Raw genomic sequence first — 21,992 nt, forward strand, 5'->3', positions numbered from 1 at the left:
AGAGAAAGTTGAATTTCTAGTATGTGGTTTATTTTATGTAACATATTAAAAGGTACACAAAGTCAAAAATTTTAATAGGAGAGGCATTATATTGTATTTATCTTGGGATCCATAGTAAATGACACATCATACAATGAACTATTCTGTAAGAACACCCTAACTTGAATAATTTGGACAAGAGATGTCTCCTCCAACTTCTCATAATATGAAAAAAAGAATAAGCTATTTAACTACATTGCTTGCTACCATTGTTATATATCATTTTGTTAGTGTTTTGGCGGGGGAGAGGGGAGTGGCAAAATTGGCTACATGCTTTTTTTGGTAAAATCTACAATGTTTAAAAATTCTCAAGCCTCATGAGAATGTATTTTTATAATCAGTTAATTCCTTATTTGTTATTATAAAATCTTTTTTGTTTTATACTGTACAGAGGAAACATTTATTCACCTATTGCTTGTAACCACCTGAAGAGCAGTGAGAACATATTGAGGTGGAGAATTTATTTCAAGTCTAGCAAGAATGTGGGGGGGGGGGCATGCATAAATTTTGATAACTACACTGTTACATTACTGTAGTAACTAAAGCAAACATCCTCATTGTGTTCTACATTTATTTTCCTCATTTCCAGATTGGTGATTCTGGATAGACTATTTGTAATATTAGTGTAGTAAATCAGGTTTAATGGCCCATAAATATTAATAAATATTATTTGTTAAACGCCTAGTAGGTATTTTCGTATGTTGTTCCAAGAATTTCTTTAGGACATATTTCTAGGATGGGAATTGCTGAGTTGTAATTGCTGAGTTGTAAGGTATGCATGAGTTCAACTTTACAAGGTAATGTCAAATTGCCCTCCAAAGTGGCTGATCAGTTGAAATTCTCTCTTGCAATGTAAGACAGTTTGCATTATTCTTATTAACACTTGGTATCATCCAACATTTAAAAATATTTGCCAATCTGAGAGTGTGAAACTGAGGTTCAGATACATGAAGAAATATGCCAAAGATAAATCAGTGAATAAAGTCCTGGTGCCACATACAATATGTTGGATTTCAAAGAAATGGAAATATACAGGTTAATTCTTTCTTATAACAATGAGAAAACATATAAAAAGTGAGAGTGAGATTTCTTAAGTAAAATAATGTTACATAAGAGCTTCCTTAGGGGGAAGTATTTCTGAAAGTATGATTTTATTTATTTTTAATTTATTGATTTCGTGTGTGTGTGTGTGTATGAGAGAGAGAGAGAGAGAGAGGGAAACATCAATTTGTTGTTCCACTTATTTATGCATTCATTGGTTGATTCTTGTATGTGCCCTACTGGGGACTGAACCCCCAACCTTGGCGCATTAGGATGACGCTCTAACCAATTGAGCTACCTGGCCAGGGCTGAAAGTGTGATTTTAGACTAACTAGATCAGAATCACCTGGTTATTAGTGGTTTTCATGTGTGTGTGTGTGGGAGGGGTGGGAAGGTAGTGGGGAGGGGAAGCACCTAACATTTTTTGAAAATGCAGGGTCCATCCCTAGTTTTACTAATTTAGGATCTCTAGGAGTGGGAGATAGGCATCTAAATTTTTAACCAGCTCTACTAGTTTTATTTTTGTTTTTAAATAAACCCTAAAGTTGAAGAACTGCTCTAGGGATTTTGAAGTAATTCCCAAAGTACTGCCTAATTCATATACAAACACATGTATAAACATGGGACCAGAGGCAGAAACTGAGTCCCACACATATGTAAACACTCACTTCTTATTGACTTTTGTCATCTAACTTTCTCTAAAATTTTTTCTTACTATTTTTCTCTTATTTCTGTCCTCTTGTCTGACCTACGTGCCATATGAAATAGCAGGACTCTGACATCAATAATAGTCTTTCTAAACTTTCTCAGCCTGGCTGACCCTTCTTTAAAGAGGATGAAAGGGTGCACAAGATGTGCTCATACAGTAATGCAATCAGTTAACTCATTGAACTGTTGATAGCAGTGATACCAATCTTGGGTGGCTACAGATTTGGCCTATTTATAAAAAGTGAAGATTCGTGGAGCTGCCGTTAGAGCTGTGAAAGATTCTCATGTTTTTCTCATTACTCTTCTTTTTTATGTTTACTTTCTATGCGATAGCTAATTTTAAAAAGGAAAACTGTCTGAGCTAGGTGAAGAATTAGTAGAAACACCATTCAGACCCCTTTTTTCCAGGACACAAATTTTAGTGAGTTCCTGTGATAATATTAGGAGTGGATATTGTAAACTCGAAATAGCTCTATACTGCTTACCTGCCCATACTTTATAAAGGGCTGTTTTTGTTTTGTAGCAACTGATTATTTTTAATTAAGTAGTATAGCTAATTGTGTTTAGAATTTAGTAACTTTACTTTCTGTTTTTTCAGAGACAAGAGTTTACCAAATACTTAAAAATTCCCTAAGTTTAGCAGAAAACCTTTTCTGTGTAATTTTTATCTAAAAAATGAAATTGACAGAATGTTAATTATCAAGAATCTAGATTTTGCAGGAATCATCCTTAAACTGGGCTTTCAAAAGTATGTGCATTTCCAAGTTATCTTAATTTTTATAGTTTTATTATTTGTTTATAAAATTAGATAATTACTATTAGGGATCAATGTCATACTTTCTGAAACAGATATTTAGCAAAATCTGAAAATAATATGTAGCACTTTGTCATGCTTTCAAAACAGAGGCTTTAAGTCCTTTATTATATGTAGAAGTTGTTAGCTATTCGAAAAGTACAATAAGAGATTATTGTTCATATCACTAATCAGTTGATACTCCCTGATTGTACTTTTTCATTTTGCACATTGTCAGAACCTTGGACCTTAATCTTATTCTTTGATTGACAAGTAACGACCAGGGAAAGAACACTTGTATTATTTGGAATAGTCACATCTGTTCAACTTGATTCAGTTGAGGGTATTTGCATATTCTTAAGTATTTCTTCTGAGAGAGCTTAAATCCTTCTCAAGTGCTTGATGCGTTTTTGAAATTCATTCATAAGGTATCTACATGCACTAATAGTTCTGTATAATATTGCTGTGCGTAATCTGACAGATAAGAGCACATTTTGAAACAAGGTATTCTTTAGGGATGCTATATTACATTTTTACTCATTCTGTTGGCAGAAATGTCAATTTTTTAAAAAAAAGGCTGTTTCAGTGTTTTGATTAAATTAGTATATCCTAATTTTAGACAAGTTTATAAATCATAGGGCAAATAAATATTTATTAAATAATTCAAATGTTAATAGTAGTTTTTCCTGCCTTGGTTGGAAAATTGAGTAATTTTATAGAAAACCAATGTAGAGCTTGAATGGAGTTGTTTAGTCTCCTTATTTTATAGGGAAGATTATTAAGGCTCAAGTTTACTAAATTACTCAGAGTTTGGAAATTAGGCCTTATTTTAGGTCTGAACTCTCAGATCAATAAACTCTAAGGAATGCTCATTTATGACTTCTGGTTTACATTAATGATGGTATATGACCTCTGATTTGCATTACTTACAAATTGCCCTTCTAAAATTTACCGTGTGATCGATCTTTTAACCAATGCTGCCCTAATAAATTTAACTTAAAAAATAAAAATTTCCCTTACCACTAGAACACATAATTAGGGCTTATTATGTCTTATTTATTATAACATTTCTCCGGAATTGACATCTTGTCTTCTTCATACTTAATGCCCAGTCATTATTTTGTTGTCCTGTATCATTGTTCTCCTCTGCTGTTATTCTGTAAAGGATAATTTTGAAACAAGATAGTTTATTAATGGAATCTTAAATACCTTTGATAGCAAATAGGTCTCATTTTATGTTCTATTTCTGATGAATTGACAATAGCTGTTTGGAGAAGAATTTTGAAATCTTTTGAGGTTGCTTACAAGTGTCTGCCACTGGCATAGGATCAGAGAAACCAGCTGTTTCTTCCTGATATATGTGATCTTAGAAAAGAGAACTATAGACTGGAGTGATTAGAAAAGGCCCCAGGAAGAAATAAGGCTCAAAGTATGGGATAGATAGAATTCAGTATTTGTAGGCAGAATGAGGTAGAATGCTACCAAGGCTGAGTGTTTTATAAAAAATAGTAGGCATTCAAAAAGGTTACCTAATGTCATTACATTTATATTATAATGTAAACAGGTTACATTAAATATAATCAAAGGAAGGAAAACAATTATTGAGAACTTTGATACCTAACCCTGAACTTTTACAGGAGCCCTGGAGACTTTCCGTCCTAGTTATTCCTTGCTTTTCCTTTCCTGAGTTATTGAGAGTTGTTCAAGTCTTCCCCTATTTCTGCCTGGGCCAGCTCTCTCCAGTTTTATATCTTCCTTAAATATATAAAAGTTCTGATATAACCTCAGCACAATTTTATTTCATGATTGTGTTATAGGAATTCATTGGAGAAGAAAGTCTCAGTTGTTATTTAATCATATTAAAATCGTATTTTAAAATCTTTGACTATAAAGTAAATAACTCCAAGTTACATAATTATTTTTTTATCTTCCAGGAATCCCCTTCTGGTCGAAGGAAAGCTCTTGCTACTAGTAGCATCAACATGAAACAGTATGCAAGCCCTATGCCAACTCAAACTGATGTCAAGTTAAAATTCAAGCCATTGTCTAAAAAAGTTGTATCTGCCACTCTCCAGTTTTCATTATCTTGCATTTTCCTCCGGGAAGGAAAAGCCACGTAAGTTTCTTTTGTCAAAAAAGTTGCTTCAGAGTATGTTTTGAAACACTGTTGGTAAATAGCTTTTGACTCAGTAGATTGGCAACAGTTGAGAACATCCTACCACATACCAATCATTCTTGCCATTCTTTGTTTCAGAGGCTGAATTAAATGAACTTATTATTTATAGCCTCTTTTGACTCTAGTGAATGAACAATAATATAATAGTGATTACAGCAAGTTTCAAATTTTAAATTGTATATATATTATAGGATATTATACATGTTTGTTTTATATTTTAGTGTCTTCAGTATAAGTGGTTGTACTCTGAAATACAGGCAGTTCAGTTTGTGGAGCTGTTTGATTCAGCTGAGATGTGAGAGAAACCCAAAATGAAAAGTTTAGGATGAGAGTGATGAAAGAATTAAAGGAACTTTTGCCAATTCATGTTCTTTGGCTCAGCCTTCTAAAAATTGTATGGCAAGGTACAGTTAGCCAAACTGTTATAATCACTGTTCTTTTCAAAAATCACTTCTAAAGCACTGAATAGGCATTGCACAAAGATAATTTCTATACCCAGTTCTAGTCCCCTAGAAGACTTAACAGCATAACTGGATAAAATGAGGCGAACATACCTAGAACAGGTTAAAAAAAAAAGTAGCCTTCACTCTGGTTTTGCATATAGTCAAGTCATAGGTAAGTGCATGTTTTGGGTATTGTGAAACGGTTAGTACCTGTTTGGAATGGAAGATTCAGGGAAAGAAGAAATGTAAATTCTATTCCTAGGCTTAAAAGGTGAAGGGAAGAAGGCAGCTATAAACAGTTCAATCTGAATCACACTTCTGAACCTATTTGACTTAGTGAAATGTGGTTACTATAATTGGCCATGTCTACTTGACTGATTAAACTGAATACTGTGCGTCAGAATGAGATGTTTCGCACTCATCTACAGGGCTTCAAATGACTTGGTAGATAACAGTAAGCCTCTTCTCTGGAAAGACTGCTTCTAATTGAGTGTGGTAGAGAGACAGTGCAGAATGGAAACAATTTGTCTTTCATCTCAGGACCTTAAATTGTAGACTTAAATAATGAGAAATGAAAAATAAAGACCTACCCTGAAGTCCAAGCCAAAATGAAAGGTAAGGAAACAGAGGAGGAAGAGAGAAAACAAAATTAGAGAAGATCTTTTGAAGGTGGACTCCTTTCCACTGGGCAGAAGCAGTGAGTGAGTCAGTACCATTCTCAGGAATATGGGTGAGAGGAAATTCAGTCAAACCGAGTATCGCAGTCTGAGTGAAGAATTTTCTCAAACACCCTAAATTCCCTCTCCACCTCCTCATTTCTTGCCGCCTTACCTTTCCCAAAGAAAAATGTTCAGGGTTGAAATATGAGGAAATTAAAGAGGTAAAATTAAGCAGGTTAGCATTTTAAGAATAATGTTATATCTTGACATTATCCCCCATTGATAGGTGAACAACTTGTAAGGCATTTTATATAGTGTAACACAGCTTTTTATGTTCATGCAGACTTTATGTTACTAACTTATTTTAAAAGGGGGAAATGATTTTAATTCTAAGCTTATATGAGACACAATGCAAAGAATTTCAAAAACCAGTTTAGTCTGCAAAGTCATATTATATTTAGAAAAGTAAATATTTACAAAAGAAACTATTTTTTGTTTTGTTTTTTTATTATATCATGCTGACATGAGAAACTGTTTTAATTTCGCTTTCTGAGTTTTGAGGAAGTATACCTGATTGAAATTTAGTTTGTATATGACATGTTAGACATATGTTTCATTCATTGTGGTTTGTTTGAAATTTAAGGTGAAAATGATAGATCAAGAAAACAAATTATTTGATGTTTAGAGTATTTAATGTAACTTTTTTCTTTTTAATTTCTATTCATATTCTAATGTAAACTTTATAAATTTATATTTTAAATACTTCAGTGTAAAACCATTTTTGCATTTTATCAGCTATATGATATTTAACTTATAATCAACCGAGGTCATTTTCCATCTTGTAATTCTTAAAAAGGCTAGACTTTGTTTTAAGATGCTTTTTATATTACATTAGTTCTTTAACTTTTGGGGAGTTATACCCCCTTTGAGAAAGAAAAATGCACCTTTAAATAAGATTTAAATATAATTTATAGAGCCTTACTACTACTTTTTCTCCAATTCACAAAACCAGAAAGGTTCATGGATTTCAAATTAAGAATTTCTATTTTAATTCCTTATGAAAATTTAAGTATTTTAAAATCTATATCTCAGATTTGCCAACTATCTCACTGTTTTGTGAAACGAGTTTTTGTTTACAGACTTCATGATTAAGAAACCATACTTTAATCCCATAAAGAAAATTTTAGTCTTCTATATATGTCTGCAGCACAGAATTAAACTAACTCCTATCCAGTTAGTCTTTAATCCTGTTTGTGTTTTACTAATTAAACATGCTGTTTAAAATTTAAAAAATGAGTATTTATTTAGGGTTTTCAATAGTATTGCACAATTGTTTAAAAAAGCTTAATGTACAGATAAGGATTATATTAATATTTTCTTAAACAATTCTTTTTCAAGCAATGTCATTTAATGAACTGTGTATTATATTATAAATCATTGATGTAGAGACGAAGACATGCAAAGTTTGGCTAGTTTGATGAGTATGAAGCAGGCGGACATTGGGAATTTAGATGACTTTGAAGAAGATAATGAGGAAGATGATGAGAACAGAGTGAACCAAGAGGAAAAGGCAGCAAAAATTACAGGTTGGTTTTATGAGCATTAAGCTGTAAGTTTATCTTTTTTTAGTAAAGTTTAAAACTCATTTTTATTTCCCAGGTAAAAACAGTTTCACTAAGAAGGTATTTTTTTTTCTTAAGCTTTTGTAATGTAGTATCCCATTTAGCTCTCTCAAAACTTTGCGTGCTGCTGGTAATAGAGGATTCATTTGTATGTTGACAAAATAAGTTTGAACATATTTAGGCTGCCTTATACTATAATTAGTAGTTCCAGAAAAGTTTTATGCTTTCTCAGCTAAACTTGGACTGGATGTTAAACTGCTGAAATCTGTTATTATTTTTGTCTTAGTTCATTTGGTCTGTTGTAACAAAATACAATAGACTGGTTAGCTTATAAACAGCAAAAATTTATTTCCCACAGCTCTGGAGGCTTGGAAGTCTGAGATCAGGGTGTTGGCATGATCATGTGAGGCCCCTCTTCTGGGTCATAGACTCCTTATTGTATTCCTCCTATGGTAGAATGGGGCAGGGTTGTTCTTTTGGGCCTTTTCTATAAGGGCATTAATCTCATTCATGAGGGCTCCACCCTCATGACCTAATCACCTCCCAAAGGCTCCATCTCTTAATACTATCACATTGGGAATTAGGATTTCAACATATGAATTTTTGGGGGACACAAACATTCATATCATAGCAACCGTGTTATTAAACGTACACATATACCTTATTTTCTAAAATTTCTGCCAAAGGATTAACTTTCTTTTAGAAAGCCTAAAATTCTCCAATCCTAATTGAAGAAATTGGTTTAATGTAACTTGTGATAATCTAAAATTTCTTTAGAATGCTACTACTATTTATATATTTCTTTCCCCTATATTATGAAATACTGTGTTCTAATCATTTTTTCATCTCCAGCTTCTAGCACATTCTCTAGAACATATTGAGAATTTAATATATGTTAACTGAAAGGCCATAAATGAGTAAATTGGGGCTTCCCTCTCTTATTGTAGCCCATATTGACCATTCTGGCTTATTACCTTATTGCATTCATTTTGACCTTTAATCATGTACTGCTTTATACAGGGTAGTGTCCCATTTTATGGAAGGAATGGGATCTGAGGGTGGCACATAATTCAAACCTTAAATAATTCAAGACTTATTTTCCAAAAGTAATGAATGTAAAATATGCATGTTGAAGGAGCAAAGGTTAGTGGGAACCGTAGATGCATTCTAAGTCAATAAATCCACAATTATTATAACATATTTTTGCTTTGATGTTGCATTTTCCCCTTCTCAACATTTTCTATTATATTTGCAGAGTACAGTCACTTAAATAGTACAGCATGTTATGGCAGTTGTTTGGCTTCCTTAGTTGCATTTTTTTAGCACATGTAAACTCCATTTCAAAGTTATTAACTTTCAGGAATTTTTTAAGCACCAGTACTACTACTATAAAAATGTTTGAGGAAAAGTAGTTTTAAGATAATAAAAAATAAATTAAAATTTAACAGCAGTAATGTTAAAATAATAGCTGAAGAGTAAGCAAAATGAATGTTTTATAAATATGGTACAAATAAAGTATGTGGATATTTTTATTTATCAACTAAAGTGGTGATAACTTCGGCACAGCTTAAATTCACTCATCCTTTCAGCTTTCAAGTTGTTGACACAGTTCTTTTAATTTTAATATGTTTTTATTGATTTCAGAGAGAGGGAGGGGGAGAGAGATAGAAATACCAATTGATAAGAGAGAATCATCTATCAGCTACCTCCTGCATGCCCCCTATTGGGGGTCAAGCCTACAACCCAGGCATGTGCCCTGACCAGGAATTGAACTATGATATCCTGGTTCACCGGTTGGCGCTCAACCACTGTGCCACAGTTTTTTTAAAGGAAGGAACCATTATTTTAGATTCTGCCTATATTGTATCTTTATATTATAATATAAATAAAGAAAATACAATTATGTTATATTAATAAAATTATATGGGTATTTTAATACCCAACTAAGTTGCAGACTTCTTAAAGGAACAGATTATTACAATTATTTTGTGTATATCTTAGATTGACATCTAGAGGCTATTCATGTAGTCAGTGATTTCTTATGGAATATTGCTGTAAGGCAATAGTAATTAACATATCTTCTGAAATTACAGTCTTTTCTAGATGGTAAAAGTAAATTCATGGTATCTGTGCTTGGACTAATAAAAAGTCTCTACCCTTGTCTGTTTGTGACAGAATTTACTGCTAACTGGAAACATTTTGGGACTGGCTCTGAGGCAGGAATCTTTTATTGATGCTACATGTATAGATGCATTCTACAGAAGTGCAGCACCAGTGAATGGGCAGGGGAATTTTGAACTGAGTTGGAAAAAATCACTGAAATGTAGTGAGAGTGATAGATTTTGGTGTTAAAGAAGCAAAGCCTTTAATGAAAAGGTTACTTTTATAATAATATGAAAATTTCTAGTACTGTAGCCAGTATTAGAAATACATGGTTTCAAAATAATCTGTACCTCCATCTATATGGCAGCCTCACAGTGCTTGAACCCAAATTTGGTAATACAGCCATCTTTGTTATGCATGTTGAATAAACACACAACAACAGGGAGAGAAAGAGGAAGACTCCTGTATAAATGTTAAAGTTCTATTGAACACAGCTCAGAAAATCAGGTTTAACTGAAGCAGTTTATAGCAAAACATTATTGGGGAAACCGTATATTGTGAGATACCTGAAAGGCCCCTGGTATCCTTATAGTTGTTGCAAAGATCACCAAATATTCTTCTTAGGCTTAACTATACAGCCTAAGTAGGCCAAACTTAGCATTAGATTCACTTGGATATTAGACAGGAAACAGCATGCCAGCAGAGCATTCATCTTTTACTAGAGTTCTCACAGTAGCCCAGGTGCTATTCTTTGACCTCTATACTCAAATGACAACTTGAATACAAGGGGACAAGATCCACATAGTTAACAGCAGGGATTACCTTAGAATCTACATGTTGCACAAGAGCTGATATCTTTTGTAGCAGTTTGATAAGCATAATTTCCCAGGTCCCTGTAAGGAACATGCCCGGTTACAGGAGTCTCTACAATCAGAGAAGGTCACACTATGGCTTCTATCATGTATATAGTCCAGTCTTCCCATCCTGATGCAATTTATAAATCAGGATTCATTTTTACCATAAGTAATGTGCCCAATGTTTGTTAATCTTTTTCCTGCAGAATTTTGGAGGAAGAAGAGAGAGTGATATATTGGCTAACTTCAAGGAACATAATCTTACAGTACAGGTGGTAGTAGAGGAGATAACAGTTCATATTTGAGGAGCTAGAGTTGATTATGGTGTAACTCAGCCCTCTGAGATTAAATGTCCTAATTCTAAGGCTGTGAGTGGGCATAAGTAGGTCCACCTCCTTTAATTTGAAGCTGCTTAGAATAAACTTGGGACTCTGGTTAGAGAATACATCCATTAATTTGCTTCTAGTTTTTTCCTGGGCATCTACTCTCCAGTACCTAGGAGAATCATAAACAAAATCATAGGATTTCTGTGGACACTATGATTTAAAAAAAAAAAAAAAAGGAAACCTATTCTGGAGGTCTGTGTAAAGGATGAGAATTCCTGGAATACTTCACCTGTTAGGTGTTAAGGTTGGGAAGTAGGGTGGTAACAGAGATGGGGTCATTTCTGATTTTTTGAGCTAAAAGGTTTATAAAGCACCACACCTACCTCCTTTTAAAAAGAGTTTGAGCCCCTAGAATGAGAGACTGAAGAGAAGAGTAGCTCCTCTTGGTATACAGAACTCAAATGTATGTCAACTCAGAGAATAGTAGCAGTGGTAGGAGATACAGTTTACAAATTTATCCTACTTTCTATTTCACTCTTAAACTCTAATGCTGCTTTGTTTGTACTAATGACAACTGAACTTTCTTGAGCATTCCCTTCAAGACACAGAGAATTCTGCAGATACTGAGAGCCCATCTCACAGAGCCAGAATGGAATTGAGAGATCTGAAGAAGTTAGAAGCTCTCCAATATTTACTTAGGGTAGGAGCCCTGAGACAAATAATATTTTAAGTACCAATATGCATTTTCTGAGGATTTATCCTAGGAATGCAAGGTTGGTTTAACTATATTAACAGAATAAAGGACTAAAACCATATAATTATCTCAAAGGAACATTTGACAAAATTCAATACTAAGTTTTTCAGCAAAGTTTTATTATAAGAGAATTTCTTCATTTTGATAAAAGCATCTATGGAAAGCTACAGAAACATCATACTTAATGGTGAAACTCTGAACACTTTCCTCCTAAGATTGAGGACAAGGCAAGTATATTTGCTCTCACCACTTATATTCAACATTATTCTGGAGATCCTAGCAGGGCACAGGATACAAGATCAATGTAGGAAAATCTGTATTTTTATATATGAACAACTAACATTTGGAAAATGAAATTAATAAAACAATTTCATTTATAATAGAGGCTAAACATAACATAGCCTTAGAAATAAATTTAACAAAAGATGTGAAAAAACTTTTACACTGAAAATATAATACATTACTGAAGATAATTAAAGAAGACCTTAATAAATGGAGAGGGATTCTTTTTTCATATATTAGAAAACTCACTGTTGTTAAGATGTCACTTCTATCCATGTCAATCAATAATTCAACTCAGTATCATTCATAATCCTACCAGGCTTTTTTAAAAAAGTAGAAATTGAAAAGCTGATCTAAAATATATTTGGAAATGCAAAGGACCTGAATAATCAAAACAATCTTGAAAAAGTACGGAATTGTTATTCTAACACTACCTTACCTCAAGATTTACTTAAAGCTGTAATAATCAAGATAGTGTGGTGTTGGCATATGACAGTTAGATTAAGGGAACAAAACAGAGAGTCCCGAAAAACCCAAACTTATTTGGTCAATTAATTTTCAATGAAAGATTAGTATAATTCAGTGAAGAAAAGGAAGTCTTTTCAACAAGTGATGCTGAAACATCCAGATGTCCTGATGAAAAAAATGAGCCTCAATTCCTACTTCTCAGCATACACAAACATTAATTCAAGGTAGATTACAGACCTAAATATGAACAAAGAATCTCTCTCCATTTATTAAGGTAGTCTTTAATTATCTTCCGAAGGTCGCCAGTTCGATTCCCAGCCACAGCACATACCCAGGTTGCGGGTTCATTCCCCAGTCAGGGTGCATATGGGAGGCAACCAATCAATGTTTCTCCCTCCCTTCTCTCTCTAAAATCAGTAAAAACACATTTTTAAAAAATCGTTTATGGGCTCAAGCCTGAGAGAAAGGTAATAGCTTTTGGATCTTGGTTTCTGCCAGGAAGTTGAAGGGTTATTATCTTAAAATGAGATATACCTGTACTGAATGTTGTTATACTTAGGCGAGAAGAGTGATAATCCTGCAAGATTTGCAGGTATCTTACAGTTTCAGGCAATTTATTTTTTTTCTTTTAATTCAACTACAGACTTTCCTAAAAGGAAAAAGCTACCCACTCTTTATGCCACCACCTCCATCCCCCTTTTTTTAATTCAGTGTAATGATCTCTGGTGGTCAGTTTCTATCTTCTTTTGCATTCCTAACAGGAAAGAAGAGTCTCAAATTACTTGACCCTTTGCTTCAGTTGCCTGCCCCTAATTTAGTTTTCTTTCTTATTCTCACCAAAACTGAAGCAAGTTCAGATTGACACACTGTTACATTGACTAAATGTGCTCACCATGAGCTTATTCCTCAATTTGAAAAGCACGAGGGTAGAAATTTGTTTGTGATATAACATAGCATTATTAGCCTTTTCCAGACATGTACATTTTTGGCAAAACAGAGCTTGAATAAAAGTAATAAAGTATTATATAAATATATTGGTCCAGGGAATTTTTTTGTTCAGGGTAGTATATTACTGGGAAAGCTTCCCACTTAAAAATAAAAATTAAAAAAACTGGGAATAAATTTTTGTTGTAAATCTTTTAATTTTTTTTTAAACTTTTCCCCTGGATTATGAATGTAAAAAACACTGTAGGAAATTTCTAAGAAAAACACACACATAGTTTCTTAAAAGGAGAAATACATAACAAAATTACACCCACATGTGCAACTGCCATTTGAATTATTTCCATGAGAAGTTTCACAGGGTTGGTATGCCCAAACCGAATAGCCCCCATTCCCATGCTAGAACTACCATCTACATAGTCACCCAAGACAAAAAAATCTGGCACTTATCCTTGATTCATTTCCCCATACCCTGCATCAAACTAACCATCAAATCTTTCTTAATTCTCTAATTAGCAGTATTAATTGTGTGCCTCTCCTCATGGAGTGGTGATGTTGAACTACTTATTTTTCCTTCCTATGCTGTGTTTTTCAATGCTGCCATCAAGTTGCTCCTGGAATGATGTTTCTAAAATATACATTTGATCTTTCAATGGATTCCCACTGCTGTCAGAGTAAAGTTCACATTCTTTGGTTTGGTCACAAGAACTTTTGTTAAGTTAGAACATTCGTCAGCCTCATTTTATTCCATTTCCCATCCCTGGCATCTTAAGCCCAAAACAACTTGCAGTTCCTCAAATATGTCATGTTCTCACTTGCAGCACCCTCCATATTCTCTTTTATTTTAATAATAATGTCTTATTTGCCTCATTTTAGCTCAAATTTGAGTAAGTTCAGGAGGACTTCCTGAGCTCAAAGCCTCTTGTCTAGTTTCACATAGCCTATGATAGCCTGTGAAGCATGTCCCAATCATAACGTAATTTATCATATTGCTTTACTAGTCTATATGTCCCTTAAACATATACAGCCATGAGCACAGGTACCATTACAGGCATATAATAGGTACTTAATAAATGTTTATTAGATAGATAAATGGCATTTCTTTGGAGTTTGCTTCTTTTTATGATTTGGATTAACATTTATTTGAATACCAAATAAAGGGAACATTGATACAGATCATTAAAATTACCTTTTCCCTGTTAATATGAAAGTTCTAGAAGCAGAGTTCTAGGATTTAAGTAAGGATTTAAGCTATGAATAGGGAAAACTAGGATAGGAAGGAAAACTTATCAGTGGAGTGAATGGAAAGAAAAAATTGCTTTGGGTTAGTTAGTGAGGAAATGACCATCATTGTTTTTAGATATTACCAAAAGCATGATGACAGGGAGGAAATACTCTAAACATTCAGAAAAATTATAATGTAAATAATTTAGTTATGTAATAGAGTCATCTTGATAGTATTTAAATAAATGCACACGTTGTACCTAACACTCTTTGAAACAGTGTTAATTATTTCAATGTAAGGACCGAGTCTAATGTTTCTTCAGTATTCTCTACAGTGCTCATTATATGTTTAAATACATGATTAATTTCTACTTTCATTGAGATTACATCTAAGAATATAAAATAATTAAAATGTGTAAAGAAAACTGCAAATTTTTTAGTATTTTAAAATGTTTTAACTAAGTACTTGCACATCTAGGAATATAGTGCAAGTGATACTAACATACATGATAAAATATGGATATTAAAATAATACCTCAGGATATTTATGAGAATTAATTCTGATAACATATGTAATGTCCTTCCACTCCTCAATAAATATTAGCTGTTATTATGAATACTTTTTCATATTTTCAATGTTAAAAACAAGTCATTTGCAAATTTTAAAAAATACACAACTAATAATGAACAAAAAAATCAATTATGCATTGGTAGTCACTTAACACTGATCTTCCACTCCATTATATTTTCCTTAAAATTACAAAGTTACAATGAAGTAGAGGATCTAACTTATGAATTCTATCTACTGAGGAATTGACCAGGTTAGAGTCAGAGTGGGTTTAAAACTATTGGCAGAATAAAATGGAAGAAGACACTTTGTAAAGGCTGACTATTCGGCTCTTATTCAAATTCACATGAAGAGTTTAGTTGGTATTGTGTTTGCTTCTTATTTTCTGTGGTTTACTTTGGCTATCTCAAGCAATTTTATTCATGCAAAATGTATTTTCTCATTCCAACCAGGGAAATGAATAACTTTATCAACTTTTCATACATATTTAGCTCAAAGATCTAAAAAATAACACATATTTCTGACCATCTAATATTCTAGTAGCCATTTCTTATCTGTTTCAATATTAATTTCGGTCTTTATAGAAGGACAATTCCATGAGGACAATACCATGTCTGCTTTTTTTCATCCTGTGTATCAAACATAGTACTTGACACAGTGTGGTGAATAAATATTTGTTGAACAACAAACAAACGGCAACCTTATTACACTGTATATTCTGTGATTTGGTTCAAAGTAAATTTATAATGGGTAGTTAGATTTACAGTGTTAAAGAACAACATTTTTGTTTGTTTATGTATTTTAAAAATAGACTACTACAAAGTTGACAAAGTTGATTTAGCTTATCAACAAGGTGTAATTTGTTTTTTAAATCGATTTTTTTTTTTAATGGTTTCCTTTTGGATCCGAGGGGCTTTCTAAGATTAGGAAGGCCCTCCTGGCTAAATAAATGCTGAGGTCTTTTTTTTAATATATCTTTATTGATTGCAGAGAAAGAAAGGGAAAAGGGAGGGAGAGAGAAAGAAACATCAATGATAAGAGAGTCATTGATCGGCTGCCTCCTGCACTCCCCAACTGGGGATTGAGCCTGCAACCCGGGCATGTGCCCTGACTGGGAATTAAACTGCTATGTCCTGGATCATAGGTCAGTGGTCAACTGTTGAGCTACGCCACCTGGGCAATAACATTTTTAATGCTGAATATACAACTGTTATCTATCACTAATTGTTTTCCTTCTTTCCCACTGAATGATCTGGACCTGTTTGGTTTGTCCTAATTACCTGTTATTCCCAGGTTTTAACTTTGGAAACAGCAAGAATTAACTAGAATACTCTACTAGGCTCTTATTATTGTTTCCAAGTTAATTGTCACTCAGTAAATCATAATTTCATATATTGAGAGTTGTCTAAAATATATATAACTCATGTAAAAATTCTATTCACATACAAAATGAATTCTTATTTAAGAATTTTCTATCTATACCTGTCTTTTTTGATCTGTCTCTTAATGGATAAATTATAAGGTTTCCTAAAGCAGATGCTTAAGAGTTCCCTTAAAAGACAAATTCCTTAGAAAACAGAGTAGAAAATAGTAGTATTGCCTGTTTTTCTTATTTTGTACTGATTTAAAAGATCTAGAACATGAATAAGTGCTTATTATGTTCATGATTCATGCAGATGTAATCTTAAAACCTTTACTTTAAATTTAGAATATTATAAACAAATTGTACATGCTTTCTGCGTTATCAGAGAATTTTTTTAATTCTGTTTTTAAGATACGCATTTAAAGGACTATTTTACAAATTCAAAATGTGGTTGCCGAAAGCCAGTGTCAACCTCTTGGGTTGTTATCTTTGTTTTGTGTTTATTAACATAGTTGTTATATTACTAATATAAGTTTTAACAATAAAATGTTTTCTATCTTAAATGGTACAACATAACTTTAAGTTAAATACATCTGTTATAGTTTATCAAAATAGCATTCTCTGAGTGTATTCTCTTGATTAACTAAAACATCCCCTCTCTTTGTCTTTTTGAGTAACAGCATGCTTCTTTGGCTCTTTAATTAAATGACCTTACCTTACGTTTGTCTTGACTGGCTTCTGTTTACAGAAATTGTAAACCAATTGAATGCTCTGAGCAGCTTAGATGAAGATCAAGATGACTGCATAAAGCAAGCAAATATGCCTTCAGCTAAATCAGCCAGTTCCTCTGAAGGTCTAAGAGCTTTCTTCCTTTCTTTCTGCTTCTGATTGCCTGTATTTACTGTGACCTGCTACCTCTTGACTTCTGTCTGTACTTAGCTGTCAATTTTGTCTTTGTGCTTTTCCTTGGATGTTTTCTTTGTTAATTTGTAGTACACCAACAGGCAGCAACCTAAGAGAATTTACCATCTTTAGCAAGGCCTTATATCAGGATTCTTACTAGGCATTGATTTTAAAACATCTTATGAGATAATAATTGGTCATGTAACTTGGCAGTATTTCTTCAGTTAGTGTATAGTAACTATATTGTATTTTTAAATATTTTCTTAAATTAAACCCATTTGAATTATTTATATTTAGGCGTGAAGGATGTTTTTCTGAAAAATCTGTCAGTACTTTTTCATTAGATAAAATTAAATTCAGATGAAAGTTTCTCTAGTTCATTATCTAATAAAATTTTCAAATTAATATGTATATGTTTGTTTTCATATGAAAATGTTGGTATGCTACAAAATACTTGAATGGCATTCTGCCACTGGTAAAATGCTATATCTTATTATTTGCAGGTATTATTAGTGTGAATTTTTTTATTTTTATTGATTTTAGAGGAAGGAAGAGGGAGAGAGAGAGATAGAAACGTCAGTGATGAGAGAGTCGTCACCGATCGGCTGTCTCCTGCACGCCCCCAACTGGGGATCGAGCCGACAACCCAGGGATGTGCCCTGACCGGGAATCGAACCGCGATCTCCTGGATCCTAGGTTGATGCTCAACTGCTGAGCCACACCTGGCCGGGCTAGTGTGAATTTTTATAATTTGAAAATTTCATGAATGATCGAAATTATGCTTTACTGTAACCATATGTTTATTTTCAGAGCTTATCAACAAACTTAACTTTTTGGATGAAGCGGAAAAGGACTTGGCCACTGTGAATTTAAATCCATTTGGTGATCCTGATGTAGCAGAATTAAATCCATTTGGAGATCCTGATTCAGAAGGTAGGAAGTTTGGGTTTTTTTTTTCTGTTCTTTTAAAGTCTTTATATAGTCAGGTTCTCTTGAACTGTAAGGGCAGGAAGAGATTTTTTTTAAAAGACTCATAAAGTAATTTTTGTCTCTAATGATGATAATATTGTGTTAAGTACTACTTGTAGTTGATCAGCAATTCTGGGTAGCTTCAATTGAATTTTTAAAGAAAAAAGAAAGTCTTACATAAACATTTACTTGGGACTTATTTTTAAATTTGTTAGTTTGATCAAATAGTAAAGCTCCATTGTTAGAGATAACATTGTTCTATCTCTTATTGGATAAATTATAAGGTTTCCTAAAGCAAATACCCAAGAATTCCCATAAAAGATAAATTCCTTAGAAAACAGGAGTAGAAAATAGTAGCTATTGCCTATTTTTCTTACTTTGTGCTGATTTTTAAAATTCTGGAACATGAACAAGCATTTTACCTAGCTGGCATACAGTAAAGTCTTATTAGTTTGGCCTACCAGTAAGGTCAGGTTGTGGCACATAGTGATATTGATGTGGTGAGGAGTTCTCCCTCTAGGCAACTCCTTAACCCTCACCCTCAGAGAGTTTGATAAGTCTCTCTACCTCCCACTCCGTGTCTCTGGCTCAGAATTATAGTCATTGGTGAGAGTAAGTTGTGCATGTGAATAATGGAGCAGAAAGAAGATTGAGAACCACTATTGTCATACATACAACATAATTGGAAATAATAAACCCAGGTATTTTTTTGTCCTGGGTCATTTTTCTTATCAAGTAGTTTTGATCTCTTAAAGCCTAGATAAGAGCTGTTGAAGAAGTGAGACTTCTGTTTAATTAAACTCTGTTTGCTCAAAGTAAATGTAAGAATGATTAATCACTGTTTTACATCTTTTAGATTGCTCTTAAGAAATCTTCCTGAGCTTTAAAGAATTTTGCTGCCACCTGTCATGGTGAAAATGATGTGTTTTTTTTCACTGTGAAATTGCAAGTTTATATATTTTTATTGTTGAGAGTATAACAGATGTTCCCCTTTCCCCCCCACTTAGCCCCCTCCACCCATCTCCCACTCCACCCCAAACCCCCACCTGTCCACTGTCTGTGTCAGAGAAAGACAAGTACCACATGATCTCACTTGTATGTGGAATCTAAGGAACAGAATAGATTGACGAACAAGATAGGGCCACAGACATGGAAGCATGGAACAGACCCACAGATCTCAGAGGGAAGGCAGGAATAAGGGAGGGAAGAGATTAACCAGAGAATTTATAAGCATATATGAAAATGAGGTTTTAACTTGAAGATTTACTCTCTTAGAGCAATATTAATTCATAATCCACTTCTTTCTCTTCCTTTACTTTCTTATCAGATTCTAAATTAGTAAGTTTAAATTAATGATTTTATTTTATTTGTGAGCCAGTTATCTTAAGAACATATTTTAAATCTCAACAATTACAATAAATCTTGGAAGTAGTCTAGTTCAGCTGCCTATTTTCATAGATTAGGGAGCTGAGGCCCAGAAGAATTACGTGATTTGAACAAGAACTTTAGGTAAATGGAGATGGAGTTGGAGCTAAGATTCCTAATCAAGTGTCTTCTTTTGACCATACAGCTTCTCCTTGATTGTGTATTACATACGTCTCAGTATATTGAGGTTTAAAAATATTACCAAGATACTTTGAGACATAAGTATTTGAGCATTCCATTTCAAAATAAAATAAGTAATTTTTCTAAATATATGTGGGTCTGTTTTCTGAGGAATAGAAAGGAGTAGCAGATGCCAGGTACTGTTGCATCTTTATATAGGAGAAGTTAGCCAGCCTGACTCAGAATCTTTACTCAGGCCTATAGAGCTAAGAAAAAATGTGACAAGTATTCTCTTTAAATACAGAGTGTCCCCAAAAAATGAATACATACTGTAACAGCTGATAGCTCAATTTTGAAAATGAAATATATTTTAATAAACACTGCCTTTATAATTATTCAAAGTGTGTGTATACATTTTTTGGGACACCCTATATGCATATCTTAAAGTCTTTCGAATAAGTATTTTCTATTAGAAGAATACTTACTCTGTAATTAATTTTATTGACTAAAAACTTGTATCTTCCAATAACAAAAATATTTGGGGAAGGTAAAAATGTGTTACAGTTGTTAAGATGGTTTATTATTATTATTATTATTATTTGCTTTTACAGCTTCAGTTCTCTTATATTCATGATATTCTTTGCTTCAGTGACCCTTTTAGAAACTTACTAAGTGTATTTTTTATCTTTTCTATGAAATAATCTTACCTTAAACCCTCTTTGTTGCCATTTTCAAGTCTTGCTCTATAGCTTGAATACTTTCTTTTGGTTTTGTAACTGATGAATTTGCTTGGGTCAACTTTTACAATCCTCCTCCTGCGAGTGAAAATTAAAATTTTATTTTCATTGACCAGTTTTGTTAGTTTCTTAAGCATTTGAGACCTGCTGTTTGTTAATAAAAAAAATTGAGTAGACAGAAACTTTGCAGTCTTTCTTCCTCTACTGAGAAAAGCAAATGTTTCATTTGCATTATTATAAAGATTCTAGTGGTGTTAAATTTGAATATTATCCTGGTGGTATAAAAGATACATAGTTACTGAGTCTCTTCTCTAGCATAGACTATATTTAAATTCATTTTAGTATTGATTTATTATGATTTTATGAATTCTTTTTAACACTTTATAATTGATTCTCTATGGTATATGGAATTTTAATTCTGGGTTTTTATGTTTTATTTTTTTCAATAAAAAGACAAAGTAACTTTTCTGAGCTAATATCTAAAGTATAGGTCAAAGTAGCTTCACTTTAAAATGTAAAAGTCATAAATATATATTAATCATGAGATTTTTCTAATAATCAGATTAAATTATGTGAAATGTTGCTTATAAAACAATTTTTTTTCTTGAGAATTTCAATAACCAGTTTTCTGCCTCCTCCCAGAATATTTTTTCAGACTTGCGTGGCATAATTAAAATTACTTTTAAAATGTACTATGATTATTGGCTCTCTGAAACTTTTTTTCAGTTGGGGAAAATAGTTATTTTTATCAGCAAAATCTATGATCAAATTTTGGACAGTTTTATTAGAAATTCTAGTTTTGTTTTAAAATATCAATAAACATAAAAGAAGAAGAAAAGGCTGGTACTAAGTACTTCACAAGTTGGAGGACATGATACCATTGTAGTGCTTTTTGTGCTGGGAACCAGAGTTTTACTTTTAAGAGAGTACCTTTGTTTTCAAATTCAAAAATAGAAAAATTTAGAAGAATTTGGTATAACATGTCCATCAGCTTATTGGTATGATTTTAATATAGTGTTTTCAACCTGAAAATTCTTATGTTTCTTCTTTGCATTATTAGAGTATTATTGATTAGATCCATGTTATATTGAAAAAAATCACACATCTCTTTAAATGCTTAAAGATTTAAGTTCTTGTAGCATATAAAAACCTGCTCTTTGAAGACTTTGCAAAAACAAATTCAGTGGTATATGGCTGTATTTTTGATACAGTCCAGAATGAATTTTCAGATCCCTAAGTGGTTTTTGCTTGTGTAACTTACCAAAGATCATTTCAAAATTTAATCCATTTTATGTTCTTTTAAAAGCAAAAATTTATTATGTATCAGCTTGAGATGGCAAGCTAGTATGTTGAAATAAAATAGGCAATAATAGAATATTGTATTTCTAAGAAGGTTAAAATTTCCAAAATTGTCATACCGTAATGCTAATATTATTAGAGACTCCAGAGGCATTCCAAAGATGCCATTTTGGG

At 32.8% G+C, this 21,992-nt stretch overlaps 1 protein-coding gene across 1 annotated transcript in view; it reads left to right on the top strand.

Annotated features, from left to right (window-relative positions):
• EHBP1 (EH domain binding protein 1) overlaps positions 1–21,992 on the top strand; it is a 272,093-nt gene that overhangs the window by 86,142 nt on the left and 163,959 nt on the right. Inside the window, exons 6-9 of the mRNA XM_087823592.1 lie at positions 4,516–4,697; positions 7,306–7,445; positions 17,114–17,218; positions 18,079–18,201. Of these exons, the coding sequence (XP_087679718.1) occupies positions 4,516–4,697; positions 7,306–7,445; positions 17,114–17,218; positions 18,079–18,201 (550 nt within the window). The remainder of the gene's footprint in view (positions 1–4,515; positions 4,698–7,305; positions 7,446–17,113; positions 17,219–18,078; positions 18,202–21,992) is intronic.

This window comes from Miniopterus natalensis, chromosome 13 (assembly GCF_054644295.1).
Source record: "Miniopterus natalensis isolate mMinNat1 chromosome 13, mMinNat1.hap1, whole genome shotgun sequence".
Taxonomy (NCBI): Eukaryota; Metazoa; Chordata; class Mammalia; order Chiroptera; family Miniopteridae; genus Miniopterus; species Miniopterus natalensis.